This window comes from Mesoplodon densirostris, chromosome 11, assembly GCF_025265405.1.
Source record: "Mesoplodon densirostris isolate mMesDen1 chromosome 11, mMesDen1 primary haplotype, whole genome shotgun sequence".
NCBI lineage: Eukaryota > Metazoa > Chordata > Mammalia > Artiodactyla > Ziphiidae > Mesoplodon > Mesoplodon densirostris.
Genome location: NC_082671.1, coordinates 63453194 through 63477147, shown reverse-complemented (window position 1 = coordinate 63477147; position 23954 = coordinate 63453194). Strand labels below are relative to the sequence as shown.

General features: G+C 58.1%; 1 protein-coding gene across 5 annotated transcripts in view; it reads left to right on the top strand.

Moving 5' to 3' along the window:
• Positions 1–23954, top strand: part of GRAMD4 (GRAM domain containing 4) — a 78068-nt gene that overhangs the window by 19123 nt on the left and 34991 nt on the right. For 3 of the 5 annotated variants that reach the window (XM_060113346.1, XM_060113345.1, XM_060113349.1), the window contains exons 2-3: positions 14672–14882; positions 19039–19159. In XM_060113346.1, coding sequence (XP_059969329.1) covers positions 14672–14882; positions 19039–19159 — 332 coding nt within the window. The remainder of the gene's footprint in view (positions 1–14671; positions 14883–19038; positions 19160–23954) is intronic. The other 2 variants (XM_060113348.1, XM_060113347.1) reach the window with 1 other exon arrangement.

Below are 23954 nucleotides of genomic sequence, written 5' to 3'. Positions count from 1 at the left end.
TAGGAGAATCCCAGGTGCATCTTTCTACCAGCGGTGCTTTCTCCCCATGGAATAGCCAATAAAGTGGATGATTGCAAATCTCATCTTACCTTTAAGGCACCAACCAGCACAGCTTGCTGTTTACAGAACAATTTGTCACAGGATCCTGTGGAGAGAGGAGCCCTTTGGCCACAAAATTATTCTTTCCAGAGCATCTCTTTTGGAAATGGACTATTTTACGCCTTGATTTCTCCAGGCCGGCAGTGCCCGTGATCTCGAGAACGCTGCCACCAGCTTGTAACCCTTCCCACAGGTGTCACCTGGGTGCTGGCAGTCTCCTGTTCTCCTAGCGGCAGGATGTCAGGTCACTGTGAGGGTCTCCCCCAAGGGCAGGATGGCTCGGGCCCTCACACCCCCATCGGCCGTGCCCTCTCCTGGTGCTGGGCCTCCAGTCCACGGCGCTCCACCTCCACTGAGGAGGCCAGGCCGGGGCGTGGTGCACGTGAGAGCCCTGGGCTGCTCTGCACGGCACACTGGGGACCGCGGCTGGGTATAGGTGCCAGGCCAGGCCTGCTGTCCAGCCTGACGCATGCCCGTGGCCGGCTCTCTGCCTCTCCCCTCACCCAGGGTCTGGGGTTGTGCCCGTGGACACAGCCCCCTGCCGGGGCCCCGCCGCAGCTGCCCAGGGCCAGGGCTGAGGTCATGGGGAGCAGGGGGCTGATGGGGGCACCCTCAGGGCACGGTGTCCGAGCCCATCCCCGCATCTCTTCCCCGAAGCACTGGAACAGGCCAGGGCTTCTCAGATTCTGGTCTCGCAACCCCTTTGATCGTGAGTTAGCGAAGTCATCAGGAAGCCTGTTTATGTGGTATGTAGCCATTGCTCTTCCCTGTGTGAGAAATTAAAACTAAGAAATGTACAAATATTTACTTATCGAAAACTGCCAACTGTAAACCCATTGCATGTTAACATAAATAGCATATTTTTGTTTTTAAAAAAATCACTATTTTCCCGCAAAAGGGGAAATTAGTGGTGAAGGGGGCATTTGGTGGTTTTGCAGGCCTTGGCGGGGTCTGGTTAATCAAAGACAGCTGGATCCTCTGGGCCCCCACCATCACCCCCGTAGCCGGTGGGGCCTCAAGGGGGCAAGTGCGGAAAGCAGACGATGTCTGAGGATTGCTGTTAAGTAGATCTGACCTCTGGGCCCCCTGAGAGGGTCTTGGGGACCCCCAGGGCTCCTGGACCACACTCTGAGAACCAGGAGAGATGTCCCTGCAGTGGAGAGTGAGGGCTTTTTTTAAAGTTGTTTTTTTCTTCTATTTTATTTGAACCCTTCTTATTTCTTTTACCTTAAAATTTTAATTTTGAACTTCAGTTATGTGGCCTAGTCCACACATTCAGGAGTTTGTTCAGAAGGGGTTGCAGCCTGCGCTGGGTCCCCGTCCTGCCTGAGTCTACCCACCCCCTTCTCCCCAGGACACAGGGGCAGCACCACGCTTCTGGCAGGTAGCAGGCGTACACACTGGAATGAAACGACCTCGCCCACACGTCGTTTTGCAAGTGTGAGTAGGAGACACTCCTGGAAACGACTGGATTTCCTAAGCGGGAGGTGGTGGGGACGGGACACGGGGGACGGGGGACGACGACACCCCGTTTGCCTGTCCTGACAGCCACATGCTGCATCTCTGCCAGTCTGTTAGGAAAATGGTTTCCTGATGTAATTTTAATTTGTATTTTTCTGTTTGTAAGTGAAGGTTGATTGCCGTTTCATATATTTAAGAACTGTTTGTTTTCCTTTGCTATGGGCTGTCTGTATCTCTTGCCCATTTTTCTCCTGGGCTGTTTTTCAACATTAGACAAATTAATCCTTCATAATATGTACTGCAAATACGTTTTCCAGGGTTACCATTTATCTTTGACTGTTTTTGGAGGCTTTCGCCTTTCGGAAATGTGTTTTTGCGTAATCTGTTGTCTCCTTTATCATGTGTCATGTCTTGCTTTGGAAAGGCCCTGCCTGGCCCTCAGGTTCTGAGTTCCCCCCACCATGGCCCCCCTGGCTCCTTCCCTACTTTCCTTATTTTACACTCAATGCTTTGGTCCATTTTGAATTTATTTCGTGGGGGTGTGAGGTACGGTTCCAGCATTATCTTTTCCCACAAAGCTCGGGATGTCCCAGCATCATTTGTTGAATGACGTGTGTCTCCCCTCTGAGGAGGCCCCTTTGATCCCAATTAGGTCTGGGTCTGTGTCTGTACATTCTCGTTCGTTCCACGGCTCTGCCGTGTATTCACGTGCTATCATCGCACTTTTACCTTTGACCGTAGCTGCATCGTGTTTTATTACGTGGCAGGGCCAGTCTCCCCTCATCACTCTTGCTTTTCAGAATTGTCCCGGCTATCTGGCTGGTTTTTCCTTATAAGCCGTAGACTGAGCTTTTCTTGCTTCCTCTAAAACTTTTTTGTTATTCTTTTAAGGGGAATCACGTTAAGTTTATAGATCATTTTAGGGTTTTGTGTGACCATTCTCCCCTCCTTTCCTCTCTCTTTATACGTAAAATGGAAAATACACGTAACATAATATATGTAAATAATACTATACCAATAAATATTTGGTGAAATATACATAAGATTTACACTATTTTTGAAATGTACCGTTCAGTGGCATTAAGTACATTCACATTGTACTTAGTGCACAGTTAACGTACACCCGTCTTCAGAACTTCCTCATCTTCCCAAACTGAAACTCTCCCCCCATGAAACACTCACTCCCCATCCCCGTCCCCCAGCCCCTGGCCCCCACCATCCTACTTTCTGTCCCTGTGGATTTGACTCCTAGGTGCCTCATATAAGTGGATCATATAGTATTTGTCTTTTTGTGACCTGCTTATTTCGCTGAGCTTAATGTCCTCAAGGTTGTAGCACGTGTCAATGCTTCCTTCCTTTTTAAGGCTGAATAATATCCCCCTTATGTAGAGACCACACTTTGTTTATCCATTCACTGGTTGATGGACACTTGGGTTACTTCCTTGTTTTGGCTATTGTGCTGCTATGAACATGGGTGTACCGGTATCTGTTTGAGCCCCTGCTTTCAGTTCTTTTGGAATACCCAGACGGGCGATTGCTGGATCATATGGTGGTCCTGTTTATAATTTTTTTTTTTTGCGGTATGCAGGCCTCTCACCGTTGTGGCCTCTCCCGTTGCGGAGCACAGGCTCCGGACGCGCGGGCTCAGCGGCCATGGCTCACGGGCCCAGCTGCTCCGCGGCATGTGGGATCTTCCCGGACTGGGGCACGAACCCGTGTTCCCTGCATCGGCAGGCGGACTCTCAACCACTGCGCCACCAGGGAAGCCCCTGTTTTTAATTTTTTGAGGAACTGCTGTGCTGTTTTCTGTAGTCGCCATGGCTGTGGTTTACGCTTCTGGTCGTGCGTGCTGAAAATCGGGCCGGAGTGTTTGCTAAGGATACGGTGAACCCCAGCTCTGCTGCCAACCAGGCCGGACCACCGAGAGCCTGGCTCCCTGGTCCCGCGAGCAGGTCCCTGAGCAGGACCCGGTGGGCGGGCGGGAGGAACGAGACCCTGGATGCCATCTTCCACCTCTAGTAGCTGTGACCTCGCTCTCTGCACCTCACTTTCCTCTTCTCATTAAAAAAGGGAGGCCCCATAATAGTAGCAGCTCATGTTTATTAACTTCTTAGTATGTGCCAGGCCCAGAGACAAGGCATGGAGGGGCCGGGGTCCCGGAGGCTGGTGTGGGAGGATTCAGTGAGGTGAGGCCTGGGAGCATCAAGCATGTGCTTGTTCTCCACAAAGCGTGGCTGTTAGTAAAGAGTGAGGTGGGTCATCCTGGGCGATCCCTGCCCTCGCCCCTCCCACCAGTGCATCCGCGCCCTGCATGGCTCCGCAACTGCCGGCCCAGTCAGGCCACCCTCTCTCCCCTGCTGTCCCATGCCATGACCAGATGAACCAGATGAACCCGAGTGCCTTGTCTGCCCCCGCCCGTCCCCAGTGTTTCCTTCTGGCTTGTTCTGGCGTAGGCGCTCTGTCCAGGGTGCCTTCCTCTGCAGCCCACGGTGGCCTCCTTGGTGCTGTCAGCCCGAGGACTAGCCATCACCTCCCGAGAGCAGCCTCCTCTGCATCCTGGTACCGTCGGCAGCTGGTGCATAGTAGGTGCTCGTTAAATGCTCACGCAGATCTGTCCTTACTGTTACTCCTGGATGCCTCTGCTCCAGCCCGTGAGACTTTCACTGCCCGCTTACCACTCTCTGTTCCTAATCTCTGCCGGATGGGGAGCCGCGCCAGGGCAGACCCCCGCCCCCTACGTGTCGTGCCTCTGGAGCGCTTAGACCCAGCTTGTCTCGTGCCAGCACAGCCCACCTGCCACCTTGCGTCAGCCCAGCCGGGAGATCTGCGTGAGACTGAACTGCTGACCATGGTGGGCGGTTACCTGGGCAGCATGTGTGAAAAGGACTCAGAGGGTTTGTCTATCTATCTGTCTATTTATTTATTTTTAAATGTTTCCTCTTTGGCACTGGATGTGAGTTTTATAGCAGAGGTATAAGGTGAGGGCGCCAGCCAGGCACCTCTGCTGTCAGGCCCTGCCTGGGGCTGTGTTCCTTTCTTGGCCAGCTCAGCAGGAAATGCGGGTTCTACCTTCTCTGCGCTGGGTGGCGTTTTAAACACAGAAAGCCTTTTGTGGCGGATGTGATTGACAGCCCCCCGTGGGCCCGTAAATGTCCCGGGGCTTGGTCTGCGGGTGAGTCCAGCGGGGCCCTGGGAGGGAGCTCTCGGCCTCAGCTAGGCCAAGTTTCCAAAAAGGAAGAAGTTGCGGCAGGCCAGTGGTTTGGAGGTGCCCCCGAAGCCCTTTTTCCCCGGGGGCTGTTTAAGGCCCCGTGGGTTTACCTTGGTGCTGGGTTTACACAGGGACCGGGTCGTCCTTTAAAACGTGCCTCCCTCACCCACTGATCCTTTGTCATGCCACGTGCTGGGCCGGACGCTGAGGTGGGGACTGGCCAGGATCCCTGCCCTCGAGCAGAGTGATCTGGGGGTGGGGGGAGGGGTGGGGCAGCTGGGGAGCCCTCGGGGGGAGGGGCAGTGTGTGGTACTGAAGTGTGGGTCAGAGGGCTCCAGGCGGGAGGGGTGGGGAGGGCCAGCTCCTCGTTTCCTGAGGTCTTTTTCACTGTTTTGCTTGTCACGCCGCAGAGCAAGAGGCCCTGCCTGAGACCTGAGTGTGGATGGTGGCCTCCAGTGGTGGGCTGGTCAGAGCTGGAGGCTGGCCCTTCCGCCTCGGGTGGGATACAAGGCGGGGCGGGGGAAGCCCCGGCCCATGGCCCAGGTGGGACAGAAGAGAGTGGCTCTCAACGTGTTGGGTTCCCTCCCTGAGATCCTCCTGGCCCCTCGGCACAGGCGGCGCCTTGCCCTCGCCCCTTTCCTAAAGAAGATTTGATGATGACAAGGTCCATACCCGAGTGTGAGAGTGGCAAGGTCACTGGAAGTGGGACCCCAGTGCTGAGTGAGGGCCCAGTTCCCTGTTAGGGGGCCAGTAAGTACTGGGACCCAGTTGAGAGTCCTTGTTCTGCTGGGCATTTATCGCCTTGAGACAAGGGGACAGCCAGCCATGGCCCACGTGTCAAAAGTGGCCCGCCCACTTCTCCCTGCTTCCGTAACTGTTCTTAATGGCCCAGAGCCACACCTGTTTCATGTTGCAGCAGAGTGAGAACTTGTGACAGGCTGTGTGGTCGCCACACCTAAGACATTTACCGCCAGGGCCCTTTGCAGAGTGGGTTCGCCGAGCCTGCGCGTTCAGTCTGGGGCTGCGGCGCATTTGGAGAAGAGCCTGTTTGCAGACAGCTGTGGGCCAGAGCCTCTCTGCTTTCAGGAGCTGGGCCAGGGCGCTGGCAGGAAGTCATGATGAATACTGGGAATCCGGAAGGTGTTTCCTCCCAGCTGTCTCATTGGCTAGATCTTCCCCAGTCCTGGATGCTAAGAGGGATGGAGAGGCTTGAAAAAAAGAATGCTTCCACCAGAAATGAGTTCTTGTGTGCGTTTCCTACTGTTTAGTTGATGTTGCTTGTTTATACAGCACAGGTTTATACAAACCTAAACCCTAGGTTTTCCTGCTAGCTTTGTTTTGTTTATATACATGGCCGTGCAGCCAGTCTGCCGGGCTCCCCGCTCGGTCTCTAGGCAGGGGGACCTGTGGGCTCTCATACAGCGTGATGGATGCACTAACAGAGGCATGTGCTGGGGAGGGTGGGTGCCTGGGGCCAGCGCAGGCTTGAGTGCAGCAGGGTTGGCTTATGTTCCTGATGAGGCTCTTACCCCGAGCCTCAGTTTCCCCATCTGTCAGTTGGTTTAACAACAGCTCTACCCTCGCAGCGTTGTGACCAGGATGCGTGACACCTGGGGTGGTGAGAGGGGCTTGTCGTTCTTGCCTGAGATTTGGGGCCCCGCAGGCTCAGTGCTGAGGATGGTCCTCGCCCCGTGGAGGGCCCACGCTCCCGCCACAGCACGGGCCGCAGGCCCTCGCCTGGGGCTTTTGTCCAGGGCCCGTGCTCTTGTGAGCCTGGACTGAAGCCCGAGTGCCCAAGGGTGGGTCCTCAGGTAGGCACAGCCCACACCTGTGTCAGGTGCCACTCTTTCTTACTGCCACCTTAAAGCCAGGGGGCTGAGGCTTAGGGAGGGCTGGGCATGACCAGCCTCTGCAGACCTCACTCTTGACCCTCTGGGGCTGGTCCAGGGCTGGGGTCAGAGGGCACAGATCACGCAGAGCTGGGAGTGCAGCCGAGCCTTGGTGCCTGAGGGCCGGCGGAGGACGCTGCGTCCTCTCTGAAGCGGCCTCTGGCTTCCCGGGGCCTCCAGTCTGAACTCTCTCAGACAGTTGCCCACTGTCTGCAGTCCCCACAGACCCCAGGTTTGGGTCCCTCCCTCCTCGGAAGCTGACCGGGGGCGGGGGGCGGTCTTGGGATGTCCCAGAGCCTCTTACCCTCCCTCCCAGCACCCCCGAAAGTAAAGTGCCAGTGGTGCCCGTGGAGATGGAGAGTAATGCAGGGTAGTGACCTTTGTTCAGCGCTTTTTTGGAAAGTGGCGTCTGAGTTTTTCCCATGGTTACTGCTGCTCTCCGGGCGGTCCCTGAGCCCTTCCCCGCGCGCTTCACGTCATCCTCCGGCTGCCCTCTGAGCAGGGACTACCATTAACCTCTCTGTGTGACCAAGGAAACCGGGGCGTGGAGGTCAGTGACACCTGCAGGGTCAGCAGGAGAGGCAGCCGGGGTCCCGAGACCATCAGGTGACTTAGCTCATGTCCAGAGCCCAGCAGAGCCCGCGTGCTCCCAGGGGTGTCTCTGAACACGATAGTATGTAGGACAGTTGGAACCGACCTGACAGGTGACGGCGCCCTGCCCTCCAGCCCCCCAGCCAAGGTGATGGCGACATGGGGCCCGAGCAGGGGTGATGTCACTGAGGGTGGGAGCAGCCTGGCTGCACGGGAAGGGGATGCCGAACCAGAGGTAGAAGAATGGGGTGTTACCCGGTGGTGGGGAATGGCCTGGACAGTGTCCCCGAGGCCAGGGAGACCTGGTGTCTTGTATGGGGACCCAAGGGGGGCCGGGATGGCAATGAGCAGGGCATGAAGACAGTGTGCCCGCCTGACCTCCCTGCCGCTGGCCCTGGGCTCATGGGGCCCCACCTAGAGGCTCGGGTCCAGCACATTGTTTTGTGCACTCGCCCTACCCTGCCCCCCTGGCCTGCCTGAGCGTGGTGGTCTGGGTCCCGCTTCCCAGGGCTGTCTTTGACCCCTTCGGTCCTCTCAGGGACTTTCACTTTGACCTGTGCCCCCGAGCTGTGCCAGGGAAGGAGGAGGGCAGGCGGGGACACTGATGTTTCCTGAGCCCTGCTCCCTGGGTGGCCGAGACAGCCTGGGACGGAGGGATTGGGGTGGCGGTGCATTGGAGCTGCTCACGAGGGCCTGCAAGAGCCGATGGTGAAGTTTTCAGGAATTTTGTGAGCTGGCCACCGATAAAATGAGAGTGTATAAAGTTAGATAAATTATACTGAGAGCAAAGGTATCAATATTAAATGCTCGAAGGTGCCCGTTTCTGAACTATTTCACTACGTTTTATTACTGGGTTATGATCCTGAGGTGACTGGCATCTCTTGGGCCTGGTGGAAATCCTACGGCCGGTGGCCCTGGGCAACTCTTACCACCCGTGTGCTCATTCACTGCCGGACGTCACTTTGGTGGCTTGAAAATGGCCACGATGGGAGTGGTTACACCATGGAAACGGACAGATATTGCAGATTAGGGTTTTACCTCTCATTTTGTTGCTTGTCTAGACTAAAGAAAGTGATGGAGAAAATGCTGACATGCAGGTGAAGGTTAAGCGTGTGACTTCCGTCTCATTCACTGCGAAGGCACAGGAAGGTTGAGGAAACCTCCTCCTGTTAGAATACTATCGTCTGCTTCAGCAAGGACATCTCTCCTGTCCTAGACAAACGAATAAGGTTCTGCCTTCCTTTCCCACCTTTGCTGTGTCTTGTTCACGTAAACAAGGACGTCAGCCGGCAGTCAGGCCGGAACCGCACTTATTTATGGGTCAGCTGCAGTCCTGGTTGACCAGAGGGAGGATTTCAGCACAGCTTAGTGAAGGCATCCTGTGGGCATCACTTGGCTGTGTGGACTTTACAGTAAAGAGTGTTGGACGTTTTATTACTATTTGTATACGTGCAACACGTCTTTATCACTGAGATTATAATAAATGTTTGTATGTCTGTGCCCAGGGGTGTCGCTAGGGCATACATGGTCCCAGCTCCCAGGAGGGTGTGGTAGCTTCAACAGGGCCCTCCCAGCTCTCCTGCTCTTCCTGACTGGCTGCCCCCCGGCCACCCTGGACCGTGGCGGGGTCACGGAGCCAGCAGGACCCTGGGCAGCTCTCCTGTTTCAGTGCAGAAAACTCCGCTCCTGGCACAGGGCCCGTCTTGGCCTGACCTGTGTAGGACGGAAAGCCCCTGAAGAATGCAGGCCTCTTCCTGGAGAAATGCCTCAGGCTGTCGAAGCCTTGGAGTTAAGCTCTGGAAGTGTTCACGGATTTAGGGACTTCCTGCTTCACCAGGAGGACTGAGGGCAAAGTCCAGGGACAGCCCTTTGCTTTGAGGCCTCTGTGGCTGGGTGGCTCATTGCACAGGGCTTGGACCTGGCTCTCCTGGCCCTCACGGCCCAGTCGTGGGGGCCCCGCCTTTGTGCAACGTCCCCTCTGTCACTGAATGGCCAGCGTGTGTCAGCCCTGCTGAGACAGACCGGGCGCCTTCAGCACCTGCCCTCAGGCATGTATGCTAACCGGTGGGGCTGGGGGCACAGATCCTAAACCAGGGAGCTCGCCGGAAGTTGCAGGACTCCAAACCAGACGGGCTGATCGAATTTGAGGCGGGGACTTGGAAGAGGAGGAACTGGCACGGGGACATCCCCGAGCCTGAAGTGCTGGGCGCCGCAGTAGGAACAAAATGTGATGGCCGGAGGACCCCCGAGGGTCAGCAGGGCTGTAGCCCAGTGGGGGAAGCCCTGGGAGTGGTCTCGGCGGGATCCTCCGGACTCTGGTTTCCCGCCACCTGGAGAAGGGGCTCTGTGAGGTGTGTGGCTGCCTGGACCAGACCCGGATGGGCTGGAGGGTGGGGCGGGGGCAGAGCAGCACAGGTGTGGAGCCTGGCTGGGAGGCGGGGGGCCCTGCTCGCCGTAGGTGGCTGTGCAGCGATCACATGATCAAGGGCTCCTTCCAGGGTTTTGACTTGAGCAGCTGCTGGTACAGGTGCCACCCAGGAGGAGGGCTCGTGGAGGCTCCAGCTCCGAGCTGAGTGTGGCAGAGTGGAGCTACCAATGAGATGTCCCACAGACAGTGGGTCACCCGGAGTCCAGCTCATGGGGAGGCTGGTGGCCGTGCAGTCAGCAGAGCGTCTGAACATTTGGGGTCCCGCTAACTGAGGCTGGATCCGGGGTCGGGGCAGTGGCTCCCTGGCCGGCCTCGAGTTTGGGGGAACCCGTGGGTCACTGGGCGTGAGCCAACATCTAGAGCCTGGCATGACTGGGGGCAGTGGTCAGCCTTGCCTTCTGGGTCTCGGGTGTCCCAGACTGCTCCCCGGGCGGGCTGGCCCGGCACGGGGCCCCACGGGCTGCCCTGGAGCTGTGTGCATGTCCTGGTCCTGAGGGCGTGGCTGCAGGGCTGTGGGCCTCTGGGGCTGTCTTCTTGGAGAACAGAGACCTGGCAGAGGGCCGGGTGGCCGGCTGGGACTGGCCTCGAGTGGGGTGGCAGGAGGGTCGTGGGCCTCGTTCAACATCTGTGACTCCCCAGGAATATGGCTTAGGACAAGGGTTGCTTCCTTTGGGAAAAAGGATGTTGTTTATCCTGGGATCAGCAGGAGAGCCACCAGATAACAGGGGATGAAGCCAGGCTGAGCTGGTTGTCTGAACGCAGACGGGAGCTTGGCTGGGGGTCACGAGCCCCGTGCAGCGAGGAGAGTGGCTGGGACCTGGGACGTGGCAAGTGCTGGACCAGGAACCACTCTTTTCTAAATCTTGGTCCGGGAGGGAAAGTAAAGTCCTTTGTGGTTTCCAAGTCCAGTGTTCCCTAGACACTGTGGCCTTTGTGTGTCCAGGAGCCATTCAGCGGGTTTCCAGAGCAGCGTGCTTTGTGTCCCGGGGCCAGAGCTGGCCTCAGTCCTGTGTCCCGAGGGCCCGTGGCGCAGGGACGCTGCCTTGAGGCTCCCCTCGTCCTGTCCCTCGGTCTGCTTGCCTCTGTGGCTGCAGGTTCCTTGCAGAGGTCGCAGCTCTGAGCGGGGGTCTGGAGTAGCCACAGGGAGCGTCTCCTAGTGCGTCTACTTCCACGTGGAGGTACGGGGAGCTGGGGCAGCAGGTCCTGCTCTGAGGGGCTGCCCCACCTTGAGGGGTAGGCGTGAAGGGAGCTGCCCCGGGGCCTGTGGGTGCACGTGGAGGGGCCGGGTCTGTGGGGAGTGCGCGGTGGGTGTGCAGGGAGTTGGGGGCTGGTTGTATCCAGGGAAGGCTGGATGGGGGCTGGGGCGGGAGTGGGATACATGGCAGCCCCTGGACGGAAGGTGCAGGTGAGCTTTGTGGAGACGGCGTCCGCTGACACTGGCTTTGTGGGGAGAGCTTTGCTCTGGGTCACGCTTGGTGTCCGGCCCCCGGCCCCCCTCTCACTGTCCGTGGACGACATTCGTGTCGGTCTTCCATCTTCATCTGGAAGTTGGGGGTGACCGGATTGGCCGGCGGTGTAGTTGAGATGAGGTTGTCCCGGGCTAGGGTGGGCCGCCCCTCAGCCCGGGGGCGGGGTGTGTGACGGGGAGTGCTTCCCTCGCAGCCCGGACCTGCCTGGGAGGGGTGGTCAGGCGTCCTGGCACCCAGTGCTTATTGGGCAGCGGCATGAACTGCTCGCCTCTCCAGGAGCCCCAGGGGCCTGGGGGCAGGGCAGTGGGGACGGAGCGGGCCCTCAGGGACCCCCGCCCTCGCCGAGGGCTGATGTGAGCGGCTAGCTGTCGGGAGGAGCCGGGTTGGCGTGAGCTGGCAGCTACCAGCAGGGGCCCCGCTGCGCAGGGGGGCGCGTGGGCTCGGTGCTGGGGCAGCGTGGGTTGTGAGCGGCATCCTGATGGTGGCAGGGCGGACACTTGGCGCTTTGTCCCCTTTCCCCGGGCGGCCACGTCATTTGCTTGCCGGGCTGAATCAGGAAGGAAGGCAGCTCCAGCCTGCGGGGTGGTGAGTCCCAGGCAGGAGAACCGCCTGATGGGACCCGGCAAGGAGGGAAGCAGGCCCATCCCCTCTGTCCCGCTTCCATCCGACGCTGGGGAAGGACGGGTCCCCCAGGTCCTTCTGAAAACGGAAGGAAGGAGGTTTTACATGGCTGCACTTCCCCTGTCCGGTTTGCTTTTAGTTTTCAAGTTAGAAAAGCAATGGGAAGGGACACGTGGAGAGAAGTTTCACAGCCACCCGCAAGCCTCAAGTAGGGACCTGTGTCACCTGTGGTCTGTGTAGATGCCAGTTGTCCGTAACGGTGACCTCGGTGCAGCAACGTTTTGTCACCGCCTCTGAGACTCCCAGGGACATCTGTGCATCCCGCATGGCGCTCAGAGCTCCTGGCCTGGCCATGGTGCTGCCGAGATGCGCTCCACGTGCTGGATTTGCCCCTGGGACGGATCTCAAGACCGGGAATCACTGGTTCAGAGGGCGTTGATGTTCATGCTTCCTGCTGCCTTTGCCACATCGCTGGCTTTTGTTTCCTTTTTGGTGAAGTTGGAGGCTTTTGCACAAGGACTGGGTAACTTTCCTCTTGCTCAGGGAGTTTATGGGTCTGTGTACCAAGGTCCTCTAATTTTCACCAATTTGTTCAGATTGTCTCACAACAAAAATATTAGTTCTCATGTACCTGGCTTGCTACATGTATCCCGTTTCATTGCAGCTTTTTTAAAAAAAATAAATTTATTTATTTTATTTTTGGCTGCGTTGGGTCTTCGTTGCTGCGCGCGGGCTTTCTTTAGTTGCGGCGAGCGGGGGCTACCCTTCGTTGCCGTGCGCGGGCTTCTCATTGCGGTGGCTTCTCTTGTTGGGAGCCTGGGCTCTAGGCTTGCGGGCTTCAGTAGTTGTGGCTCGCGGGCTCTAGAGCGCAGGCTCAGTAGTTGTGGCACACGGGCTTAGTTGCTCCGTGGCATGTGGGATCTTCCCGGACCAGGGCTCGAACCTGTGTCCCCTGCACTGGCAGGCGGATTCTTAACCACTGCCCCACCAGGGAAGCCCCTCATTGCAGCTTTAAAACAAATGTCTATTTACTTTTGTCTGGTTGACTTGAGTCTTTTTATTTTTTCAGTCTCTTAATGTAGACTGTCAGCCTCTCTCTAGGGACTTAAGTTCTCTCTTCTCACGTGGATATCTTTCTAGATGGCCGGCCATGTGCCCCTTTCCCGCCACGTGAGCAGGGATACCGGCTTCTCCAGCCCCGTGGCCTTGCCCACTCCTGGGCTACCCTGGACTCTAGGGGACGGTGGGTTTCCTGTGGTTTTTGCACTGGGGTTAGGGTTAGGGTTAGGCTACATGAGGCCACCTTAGTGTTCCACATGAGCCCCGAGAAGCATCTGTCCCAGGAGCACCTGCAGACCCTCCCCCGATGTGCTGCAGTCTCCGTTGTCCTTGCAGAGCGGAGCCCTGGCTCATTCTGATGTGGGGCTCACGGGCTGCCACTGTTCACAAGCTTTCTTGCCTTGAGCAGTGACGCCGGAGGAGTGGAGGCCCCTTGGCAGGTGGGGCGGGTAAACAGGGCTGCAGGCAGGCACCCTGGGCTGTGATTTAACATGATTTAACGGCTCCGAGCCTGCACCGTCCGTAACAGGAAGTGCTTCTCCCTGCCTTCGTGGTTCTCCGTAAACTGTCCCAACTGGGGCGGTTCGGGCTGAGTTGATGGATTCCACCCTGCTCACCCCACTTCCTGCCCGCCCTGCAGGAAATCACCGAGCTGTTTATTGGGTCCAGGCTGAGTAGTCTGTGCTTGTGCGTCATCTCAAATTCTCGGGACACTTTGGCCCGATTGGGGTTAATCCCGTTTCAGAGGTGGAAGCTGAGGCCTAGAAAGGTGGGAAGTGGCGGGACAGGCTTTGAGCCCAGGTGTGTCCAGAGTCCCTGCCCCGCAGGGACCCAGGGCCTCTTGCAGACGTTGGGGGGACCGGGGTTGGGCCGCACGGCCCCTGCCGTGGGCTTGGGAGTGAGGTGGGCTGGATGTGCAGAAGGGCCACTATGCCCCACCCACTGGGCTTTCTTGGCCGGGTTGGGTCAGAGATGTGGGGAGTGGGCACCCCTGTAGACATCCATCCCTGGTGTGCACGTGTGTTTGAACTTACACGTGTCCTCCGTGCCAGCACACAGAGACACCACACCAGGCCTTTGCTGCCCTCCCTCCAGGCTGGAGGGATCCAGCGCCGGCAGCGTGGGGGTTGTGCTCAGGAGGCAGGTGGGCGGGCGCTGGGCTCCTGACTGGCCGTGTGTGGGAAGATCTCTCGGAGCGAGTGAGGCTGAGCTGGTCCTGAGAGCAGAGCTAGGGCACCCAGGCGAGCAGGACGGTGTTTCAGGTCGATGGGGCAGCCTGGGCCGTGTCCCTCGGAGTGGGGCCAGGTGGAGCGAGGGGACGGGGCCCGGAGGGAGTCTGAGACACCCTGAGGCCCAGCGTTCTAGGGCTGTCCTGGGCGTGCACGTGGCCGTGGGTCTTGACGGTTGTTAGAGCCTGGGAGGAGGCGCGCCGGCCCTCCCCGCTTCTCATTACGGTGTCTCCCCCTCCCCTCCCCAGCCCCCTCTTCCCAGGGTCTGCGGCTCCCCTGCTGGTCCAGGCTGGCTCCGCCTTTGCGTTGGGAGGTCCCACCGAGAGACGTGGCTTCCTTCTGCCCTGTGGGGCACTCGGGGGAGCTGGCCTGGGTGGGCAGCAGGGGTCCGAGCTCAGCGGCCAGCCCAGCCGGAGGGGTGACAGAGGGCCCTGACCTGGTGGGCACAAGACTGGAGCCTGTGGGCCCCGGGGTCCCTGAATAGTGGGACTGGCTGCTCCCTGAGGGCAGGGCCTGGTGGCAGCCCAGGGCTGGGGCCTGGAGCCGTGTGTGGGAGGGCAGTGGCCAGCGGGCGGCTGACCACGTGACCGTGCCCCCCCCGCCTTGCTGTCTTGCAGGGGCTCCGAGCGTCATGTTAAGGTAAAGCAGAGGGGCTCAGTGCTGAACATGCTAAGGAGGCTGGACAAAATCAGGTTCAGAGGTCACAAGAGAGATGACTTCCTTGATCTAGCAGAGTCTCCAAACGCCTCGGACACCGAATGCGGAGACGAAACACCCCTGAAGATACCTCGGACCTCGCCCCGGGACAGCGACGAGCTGAGGGACCCTGTGAGTACCAGAGTGTCCTCCCCACTGTGTGGCCACGGATGCCAGGTCCCTCGCTGGGGGGTGGAGGCTGTCCCCATCCTCAGGTGGCCAAGCTGAGCGTGCGCTTGGGTAGACCATGTCCTGCCCAGGCTGGTCAGACACAGACAGGGCTGCTCCCCATCTCGCCCCAAACCTCCCCCAGCCTCACTGATGGGGGCTTATTCCCGGACTGAGGATAATTTGTCCATTGGCCGGTTTTCTTTTCCTTCCTCACTGGCTTTCTGGGTGACCGGCAAACTTCTCACACAGCCTGATCACAGGGGGTTTGACTCGAGGGGTTGTAGGGCGCTGTCTGGAAGCTGCTAACCCCTGGCCCGAGGGCAGCTGCCTCTGGGTGCCTGGCCGGTCTGCTTGGCCGTCTCAGAGTGCGTGTCATCGACTCCTGGCAGCTGGCCAAGCCCAGGCTGGGCCTCATCAGCCCGTGTGGGGACAGTGGCCCCTGTGGGCCTGTCAGTGGACGCCCTTTATTTGGAGAGCAAGTTTCCTCAGCGGGGTTCGCGGCTCTGGTGGGAACCAGGCGTGAGCAGGCCCTGCCTTCTGGAAGCTTGTGTTTTGTCAGCGGGCATGCAGCGGGGGAGGTGGGCTTCCTGTGGTCCCCTCCTGGCCAGGTATGACTGCCGGGCTCTCCGTTGTGGGCACAGCTGCCTGAATCCTCCCTGATGTCAGTGAAGAAGCCCAGAGCCATCCAGCCCCCCACCACACCAGCTGTGGATGCCCTGCCCGAGTGGACGCCAGATCTGGTGGCCTGTGGGTTTCTCCCCAAGCACCTGAGCGTGGTCTTCCTTCCAGATGTGGCTGTGAGCCCTCGCCTTCCCAGCTCCTTGTATTATTGATGCTTTATAATAGGACAGGGACGGCGCGTTTGCTCCTGGCAGGAATGAATAATTGATTGGCACTGCATCCTAAGCGCCAGCCATCCAATCAGGCAGGGCTGGAGCTGCAGAGCCTGGAGGGGAGCGCCCTGCTTGGGTACAGGCTATGTCCCCTGCAGAGGTGGTGGCGGGCCTCCCGCCACTGGGCCCTGTGCGGGCCAGGGCCTCGCTTGATGTGTCTCCTAATGCAGCCCATCAGCATCTGCCTGATGGGACATCGTGGGACTCACGGGCGCTGTCCTAAGAAGGGGTGCCTCCACATTGGGGTGGGTCCAGCTGGCCGGCGAGGGCCGAGGGGAGGACCTGAGGGAGGGGCGAGCACGGGGGCCGTGCGTACAAATGGCTGTCACGCTCACTCCCCCCCCACCCCGGGGCGCTCTCTCCGTGGTGGCGGGACAAGCCAGCATCCCACCCTGGGATGTGTCGTCCTTCACTTAACCTCTGCCCCTGAGGGGCTCTCGGTCACTCCCATGAGCCTCCTGCCCACGTGGCCTGCGTCACCCCTGGTGTGCGGGCAGGGTCGTGTGTCTGTCACCAGCACCCTCCCACGAGCGTGCAGTGTCCTCCACCGCCACCCAAGGGGCCCGCGTGCCACGCCCTTGCCCACCTGCACAGGGTGTCCCCAGGTGTTTCTGTTCTTTGAACCCGAGGGGTGAAGAGGGGCTTTTCCCACGAGGGAGGTTGGTCACCTTTGCCTGTGTTTAGGCTTCATTCTTTTTATTTTTTTTAAATTGTGGTAACGTGCGCATAACACAGAATTGACCGCTGTAACCGTTTTTAAGTGTCCAGCTCAGTGGCATTAAGCACATTCACGTTGTCGTGTGGCCGTCCCCACCATCCATCTCCAGACCACCTTCTTCATCTTCCCAAACTGAAACTCAGCTCCACAGCTCCCCCTCCAGGCCGCCCCCGCCCCGTCTGCTTTCGGTCTGTGACCCGACTCCTCCAGCTCCGGCCTGAGTGAGCCCCGCGGTGTTTGTCCCTGTGACTGGCCTGTCTCAGCACCATGTCCTCAGGGGCCATCGTGCTGTAGCGTCAGGCTTCATCCTCATGTCCTTTCTTGTGGGCAACCCGTCTGTGTCCTGGGGCAAAGGAGGCGAGGGGACCCAGTGGTTGAGGGTAGAATCTGGGTCCCATGGTGGAGGAGGGGAATGGGGGGAGGGAGGGGGTCCTGGACGGGCAGACGGGCTCGAGGGGGGCGCAGCGGTGGAGGTGGGGTGATGTCCAGGGCAGGGTGTGGCTGCGGTCGGGGGAGGGCCGTTGAAGAGAAAGATGAGGAGTCTGAGGCCAGGGTCCCCCGAGTGGTTGGTGACAGGCCAGTAAGGAGAGGGGCAAGGAGGGGAGGACCAGAGCCCTAGAGCTGGGGCAGAGGCAGAGACGCCACGCACGTGGAGGTGCAGTGGGCAACACCTCCAGGAGCGGGGGGTAGAAGCTGGTCCCTCCGCGGAGAGACATGGTTCTAGGGAAGCTGGGGGAAGAAGCAGCCAGGCCACCTCCCTGGTTTTGTGGCGGCAGCGCTGCAGCCTTGGTGGTCCTGAGTCCAGGCTCCTGACCCCAAGTTTAGCGTTGCTCTCGGCAAGTTTGAAAAGGGGTCAGCTGGAGGGACCCAAGGGGCTCACGGAGGGGTTTGGACCCCAGGATTTTAGGGCACCATCCCCGGCGCCTGCCATCTGCATTGGTGCCCCCTCCAGCTGTCCGGCTCCCCAGAGCTGGTCCTCACCGTCCCTGCCATCCTCTGGGCACCCAGCTGAGCTGCTGCAGCTTCGACACTGAGTCCAGCCAAAGCCACAAGGGTCCCAGGCTTTCTTGGACCCGGGGACCCCTGTAGGAACTCTTCAAGCTTTAGGGCAAGTTCCAGGTGAACTTAATTCTAGCAGCTTAGAGACTAACACGCGTCACAGCCTTCCGAGGACGTGGATTCACGTGTTCAGACGCAGCTGCAAACCGCGGGACGCCCTGCCTGCTTTGGTGGGAAGTTGCTGACATAGTGGAGTCCAGTGTTCTGCTTCTGAATCAGTGTAGAGCCGCCTTTCCGGGCCAGCCTCTGCCCTCTGCTCTGGGGCCACCACCTTGGGCGCCGAGGTTGGGGATGGGCCAGTGAGGGACAAATTCATCTGCGAGGACCAATGGGCAAGCCTGGGCCATCTTCCCCGCGCAGAGCAGGGGGCGTACCCTGCCTTTCGCCTACCGCCCAGTCTCCCCGTACCTGCCCCTGCCAGGCCCACGGGGCGGGCAGGTAAACATGGCCTGGTCCCTGCCCTCTGGGACCTCATGCCCCGGTAGCCAGAGCAGCTGAAAGTCCAGGAGGTCATGTGCCAGGACAGGGCAGCCATGGGCTAGAGGGTCTTACTGGCCCCCGTTGTTCCCCAGTGTGAGCTGCTGCTTCCCGGGGTGTGGCCTCCGAGCAGATGACCTGTGCCTGGAGTCACCGGGGCTGTCACGGACCCTGTCCATGCCGGGTGTCACCTTCCTCACCCTGCCTTGGGGGTGTGGTCGTGGAGACCATAACTGGGGAGTCAGACCACCCCCCCCGTCACACGGCAGGCCGCTCAGGTGCCGCCCTCACCAGGTCAGCGGTGGGGTGGGTGTGAGCCGGCAGCCCCGCAGCGCCCCGGTCAGGCCTGGCTGTGCTGACGTGCGCACCCCTTTCCAGCGGGCAGTGGTGGCCTGAAACCGGAGCCTACCCTGGGCCCGGTGGGAGGGTGGGTGGTGGCTTTAATTAGCCTTCTGTGGGAAAGGACAGGCCCCTGTTTGGAGTTCGTTCACCTCAGAGCCTGGCATGTTGACGCGCCCTGCCCTACCTCCCCGGAGTCCTGTTGCTGCCCCTCCCAGGGCAGGAGGGCGACAGGCCCTGTGGCCAGGCCCACCCTCCTCCTGGGAGGTCGCCACGTGGGCCAGGGCAGGTTTCGATGGTTTCCTTCCCTCTGCAGCCTGAGAGCTGTGTTGTGACCGTCAAGAGGCTTAGCGTCACGCTTCCGGTTTTGCCTTTTCTGTTGCTGGAAGTCGGCCTCACCGGGGCTCTGAGGATGTCCCCGTTGTCTGAAATGTCCCTTCCACCGACAGGCGAAGCCGAGGTGAACTGATGCGAGTTCTAAGGCAGAGCTAGTGTCTTCCTAGGCCGGTGGCCCTGTGGACCAGCCCTTCTAGACCACGGGGTCCTTGGGGGTACCCCTTAGAAAACTGGTCGATGTGGACCCAGGATGCTTCCAGGAGGCTCCTCTGAGCTTTTGGTGTTTTCCTTCTAGGCTGGTCCAGGGACCCTCATCATGGCTGCAGGAGTCCAGGACTTTAACCGGACAGAGTTTGATCGCTTAAATGAGATCAAAGGTCACCTGGAAATCGCCTTATTGGAAAAACACTTCTTACGTGAGTACCAGTGGGGGAGGGAGGGGCAGAGGGGACGCTGTCCTGCAGGAGTGCAGCTGGGTCACAACAGGTGTCACCAGGCTAGCAGTGGGGACGAGTGTGGACGTCCCCACATGGCCTTTTGCGTGCTGAGTCTGCATCTCCCTTTTCTGCTCCACGAAGCTCAGCACTCCTGTCTGGATGGCTACGATGCCTTTACTCTGAGATAGACGAGAACGTCACTGGGGAAGGAATAAGACGTCCCCTGGAAATTCTCTTTGTTTTAGTGAATCTGGTGCATGGCCATGCTTAACTCAGCATGTAATAGAGCTTTTTGGAGGAATCTGAAATTTTCTGTTCTGTGAAGTTTGCACATCAAGGAGGGAGTGTGGGAGGAGGCACAGTGGGGTTTCATTGTCTGTTGGCGGTGGGCATGGGTACCTTGGCATTTAGCATTTGTGTTGCTTAACTGTCGGCCCTCCTGCTGGGGGTGTTGGCCTCTGGGTAGTGATGATAGTAGAGATGGTTCTGGAAGAGCCTGCGGGGCTCCTCCCAGAGATGATCTCATTTGGTGAATTGCCTTTACTCCTCTCACCACCCCTCTGTCCTGCCTTGCAGACGAGGAAACGGAGGCACCAGGGCTAAGAAAAGTGATCCTACTGGTAGGTTGAGTCTTCTGACTAGTAGGGGGTTTAAACCAGGCAGACTAGCCCTGAAGCCCACGCATGTGACACAGTGTTTTCACAGCTGACAGCAGGGTGTGGACGATGCTATTAGGGAAACAATACAGGGAGAAAGAAGCAGCTTCGCCCCTGTGTGCCCAGAGCCAGTCAAGTCTGGGCCACGAGGAGAGCTGCCCGGGCCCAGGGCAAGGCACCTCCCTTGGGCATCATGCCCAGCTGGGGTCTCCCTCTGATACCTGGGACCAAGCAGCTGGCGTCCTTGCTTGCCCGCAGGCACCCGCCCTCTGTCCCCACCTGAGTCCTCTCCCTCTTTCGTCTAGTGTCTCCCTCGTTTATGTGACAAGTGTCATCTGAGCTCCAGCCGTGGGCACCCCGGCTGTGCTGCCCATGCAGCACGCGGGGCCCGTTGCCTGCAAACAAAGGCGGGGTGTCAGCGCCGCGGCGGGAAGCCTTGGGGGCCTGCCTTCTTCTCCCAGAAGTGGGCGGCGTGGCTCTCACTACATTTCTGTGCACCTTCCAGCCACCACATGCTGCAGCCCCGTCTCCCCCCAGGCCCCTCTTGCTGGTCACTACCTCCCTGGGCGAGCCTGCGTGTGCACGCACGTGTGTACGCGCACGAGCTCTGGGCGTGTGCCCATCTGCACCCCGCCGGCCAGCGCTCGCCCACAGGGTCCGAGCACCGAGGTTCTGAGGATGGCGCTGTGGAGTGACTCAGTCTCCCCGCGAGTGTGAGGTTGCGGCTGACCTGGCTGGGGAGACGGGGCCGGGCTGGGTCTGCGGGCGGTGAGGGCCCTGCCTCGTCAGGCCCTGGTGCCTGTGGCCTTGGCCTTTGCCGAGCTCCCGCGGGGCAGCCCAGGTGGTCTCGCCAGTGCTGAGCAGGCCCCGCTGGGTGGAGGCTGTGCTGGGCAGCAGAGCTGGATGGCCCTGCTCGAGGCAGCAGTGGGTGGAGCCTTGTGAAAGTGCCTTTGGTGGGTCACGTGGAGGATATTGGTGGTTTCACGGGGTTCGAGGAACCCGCAGAGTCAGGGGCTCTCAACGAAAGGGGAAGGGTCTGTGAGAGCATCCAACAGGGAGCCCCCCGCCCCCGGCCGGGGAGGGGCAGTGTGAGGCTTCCAGGAGAAGGGGTTACGGGCGGGGCGGGTGGGGAGCGAGTGTCCACCAGGCAGCCGGGTGGGCAGGACAGCTGCAACCCACAGGGATGCCTGTCTGGGGCCACCCTGCTCTCTGTTGAAAAAAGGAAAAGAAAAGAGGCCGCCTGGCTCCGGATCGGCATCGCTGGCGTCCTTGGACCGGTCCTCGTGGTCTGCCCTTGTGTTTTACCAGAAGAGTAAAACAGTGGGTAGCTCATGTTGTAAAAGTGCAGAGTTCCACTTTGGCAGCTCGGGGCCGGATGGGGAAGGTAATAATTATGGACATTTTTTTTTAGTTACGGGAAATTTTAGATGGATCAGAAATAGAGGACGTGGTGTAACGCGCCTCTCACGCACCTGCCGTCGGTTTCAGCAAGAATCGGCTCGTGGCCAGGCTGGTTCCCTCCAAGCCCCCACATACAGCCCCTCTCCCCCAGGTCTTCTGAAGCAAGTCCCAGCCAGCATCCTGTCATTTGACCCATAAATATTTTAGTAGATAGCTCATCATGGGTTTTTGTTTTTTGGCCGTGCCACGCGGCTTGCGGGATCTTAGTTCCCCGACCAGGGATTGAACCCGTGCCCCCTGCAGTGGAAGCGCAGAGTTCTAACCACTGGACTGCCAGGGAAGTCCCCCATTCTGTTTGAAAAACAAAAGTCCTGAGTCCAGTATTACAAGTAAAATAAATCGAGTTTTTCTTGAATATCATCAGATACCCAACTTAAGCTCCAGTTTCCCCAGTTGTCTGGTCATTTTTTGGGCAACTCTGGAATCAAACAAGGTCCATAGGTTGTGACTGGTAGATGTACGTCTCCTGTCTTTTACTCTGCCCGTTCTCCCTGCATCTGTTTTTGCTCTTTGTTGAGGAAACCAGGCCATCTGTGGGTGGGGTCTCCACCCTGGACCTTGCTGAGTGCATCCCCGTGGTACCGACACATGAGCCAGCATGTCCCCCGTCCCTTGGTGCTGGTGGGGTGGGGGGGATCTTTGGGAGGACTCCCTCCCCTGTGGTGGTGGTGGAGGTGCGTGCTTTCCTGAGGCCATTTCTTTCATCCTGTATCAGGACCTGGGTCATTATGGCTTCCATCCATCATCTCATTAGAGGTTGCAAATGGTAATTTTCGACTTCTGACATTCTTTCTCCATTTATTAACCCACCATATTTCTGAAAACTTAACTATTTGGTTGCTCCAAGACGTAGTTCATATAGGAAAGGCAGGAGACATGCTTGAATTTTTCCTTGATATTTCCAGCTTTCAGAATAACGAGTTGGTTCTCTGCTTAGAGCATCCTCCAGAGGGTGAGGGTGTTAGGCTTTTGCAGGGGGTTTTGGTGTCATCATGAGATCATGGATTTAAACATACTTTAATGAGTCTTAATCGCCATGGTTATCATCTCGTTGGTGCTCAGATAGACCCACCTGTGGTCTGGGTTTGTCTGTTGTTTCCTCAGGATGAGACTCAGGTCAGACTGTCACAGGTATGATGCTGTGTCCGCAGTGCATCTGACCAGGAGGTCTGTGATGTCATTTTGTCCCCATATGCATGTTGTAGAGAGTTTGTTTGTTTGTTTTAAAAATTAATATTGTAAAGCAACTATATTCCAATAAAAGTTAATTTAAAAAAATTAAATTGGGGCTTCCCTGGTGGCGCAGTGGTTGAGAATCTGCCTGCCTATGCAGGGGACACGGGTTCGAGCCCTGGTCTGGGAAGATCCCACATGCCACGGAGCAACTGGACCCGTGAGCCACAACTACTAGCCTGCGCGTCTGGAGGCTGTGCTCCGCAACAAGAGAGGCCGTGACAGTGAGAGGCCCGCGCACCACGATGAAGAGTGGCCCGCACTCGCCACCAACTAGAGAAAGCCCTCGCACAGAAACGAAGACCCAACACAGCCAAAAATAATAAATAAATAAATTAAAAAAAAAATTAAATTAATTTTTGTAGTTATCTAAAATTGTTTCCATGGTTCCAAAGTCAGGGTATTTTCAGAGAAATCAGGTTTCTCTCCCTGTAACCCTCATTCTTTCTCTTCCCCTATAGATAACCAGTTGTCTTTCAATTGTACAGTCTATCCTTCCATTAAATTTTTATAGAAGCAAATATGTATATGTGGCCTACCTCTCCCCTTAGATAAATGTCTGTGTGTTTTCACTGTCTCCACACGGACATCCCGTCCTGGAGGCCCCTCCAAAATGGTTCTCAAAGCTGTTTTCTGTTCCCTGTTCCATCTGCATCTGCCCTGTGGCTGTAGGGTGTGGGTAGCCTGCCTGCTCCCTGTTCCCTGTTACATAGTTACAGGTGGTTCTTAGCAGGCGGTCTGTGCCTTGAGTGCACGGGCCACACTTACTTCTATACCCTGAGGATCTAGCGTGATGCCCTGGATCTAATAGGAGCTCAGTGCTTGGAGGGATGCCTTGCAGGGAAACCTGGTCAGAGCTGGAGTTTGCACAGAGAGACCGTCCCTCCCTGCACTCTCTCTTCTGTCTCAGTACCCAGGGGAGTACAGTGTGGAAGAAAGGATGTAGTCCCCCCTTGGGACCCACAGAGATGTTTTGGTTGCTGCTGAACCTGCATCTGTGTGCTAGGGTGGCCACCCCTGGTCTGCAGGGGGCCGTGGTGATGGGGAGCTTTGCTCTGGAGTTGGGACCCAGGCTTCTGGTTCCTGACTCAGCACCGAGTGATCAGGTAGCCGTGGACATTTCACCATTCAGGGCCTGGTTGCCCCCATCCATAAAACGCCTAAGTGGTCAGTGTTAAAGTTCCATTTAATTACCCGTAGTACTTTTTCTCCAGAAGCAGACTGTTATTCTTCTCGGAGAAGAGGAAGTAGCCCACGTTCACAGCGGCTTTCTTTGGTTATTAAATATTGAAGAGTACAAATGTTCCCGAGAGAAGATGGCATAGGATGAAGAATGGGAAATTGAAATGCGTCCTGGCTCGGGACTGGGGGCAGGATCCTAAATTTGTTAAAGAAGCGCATAAATAAATGAAAAGCATCATCCA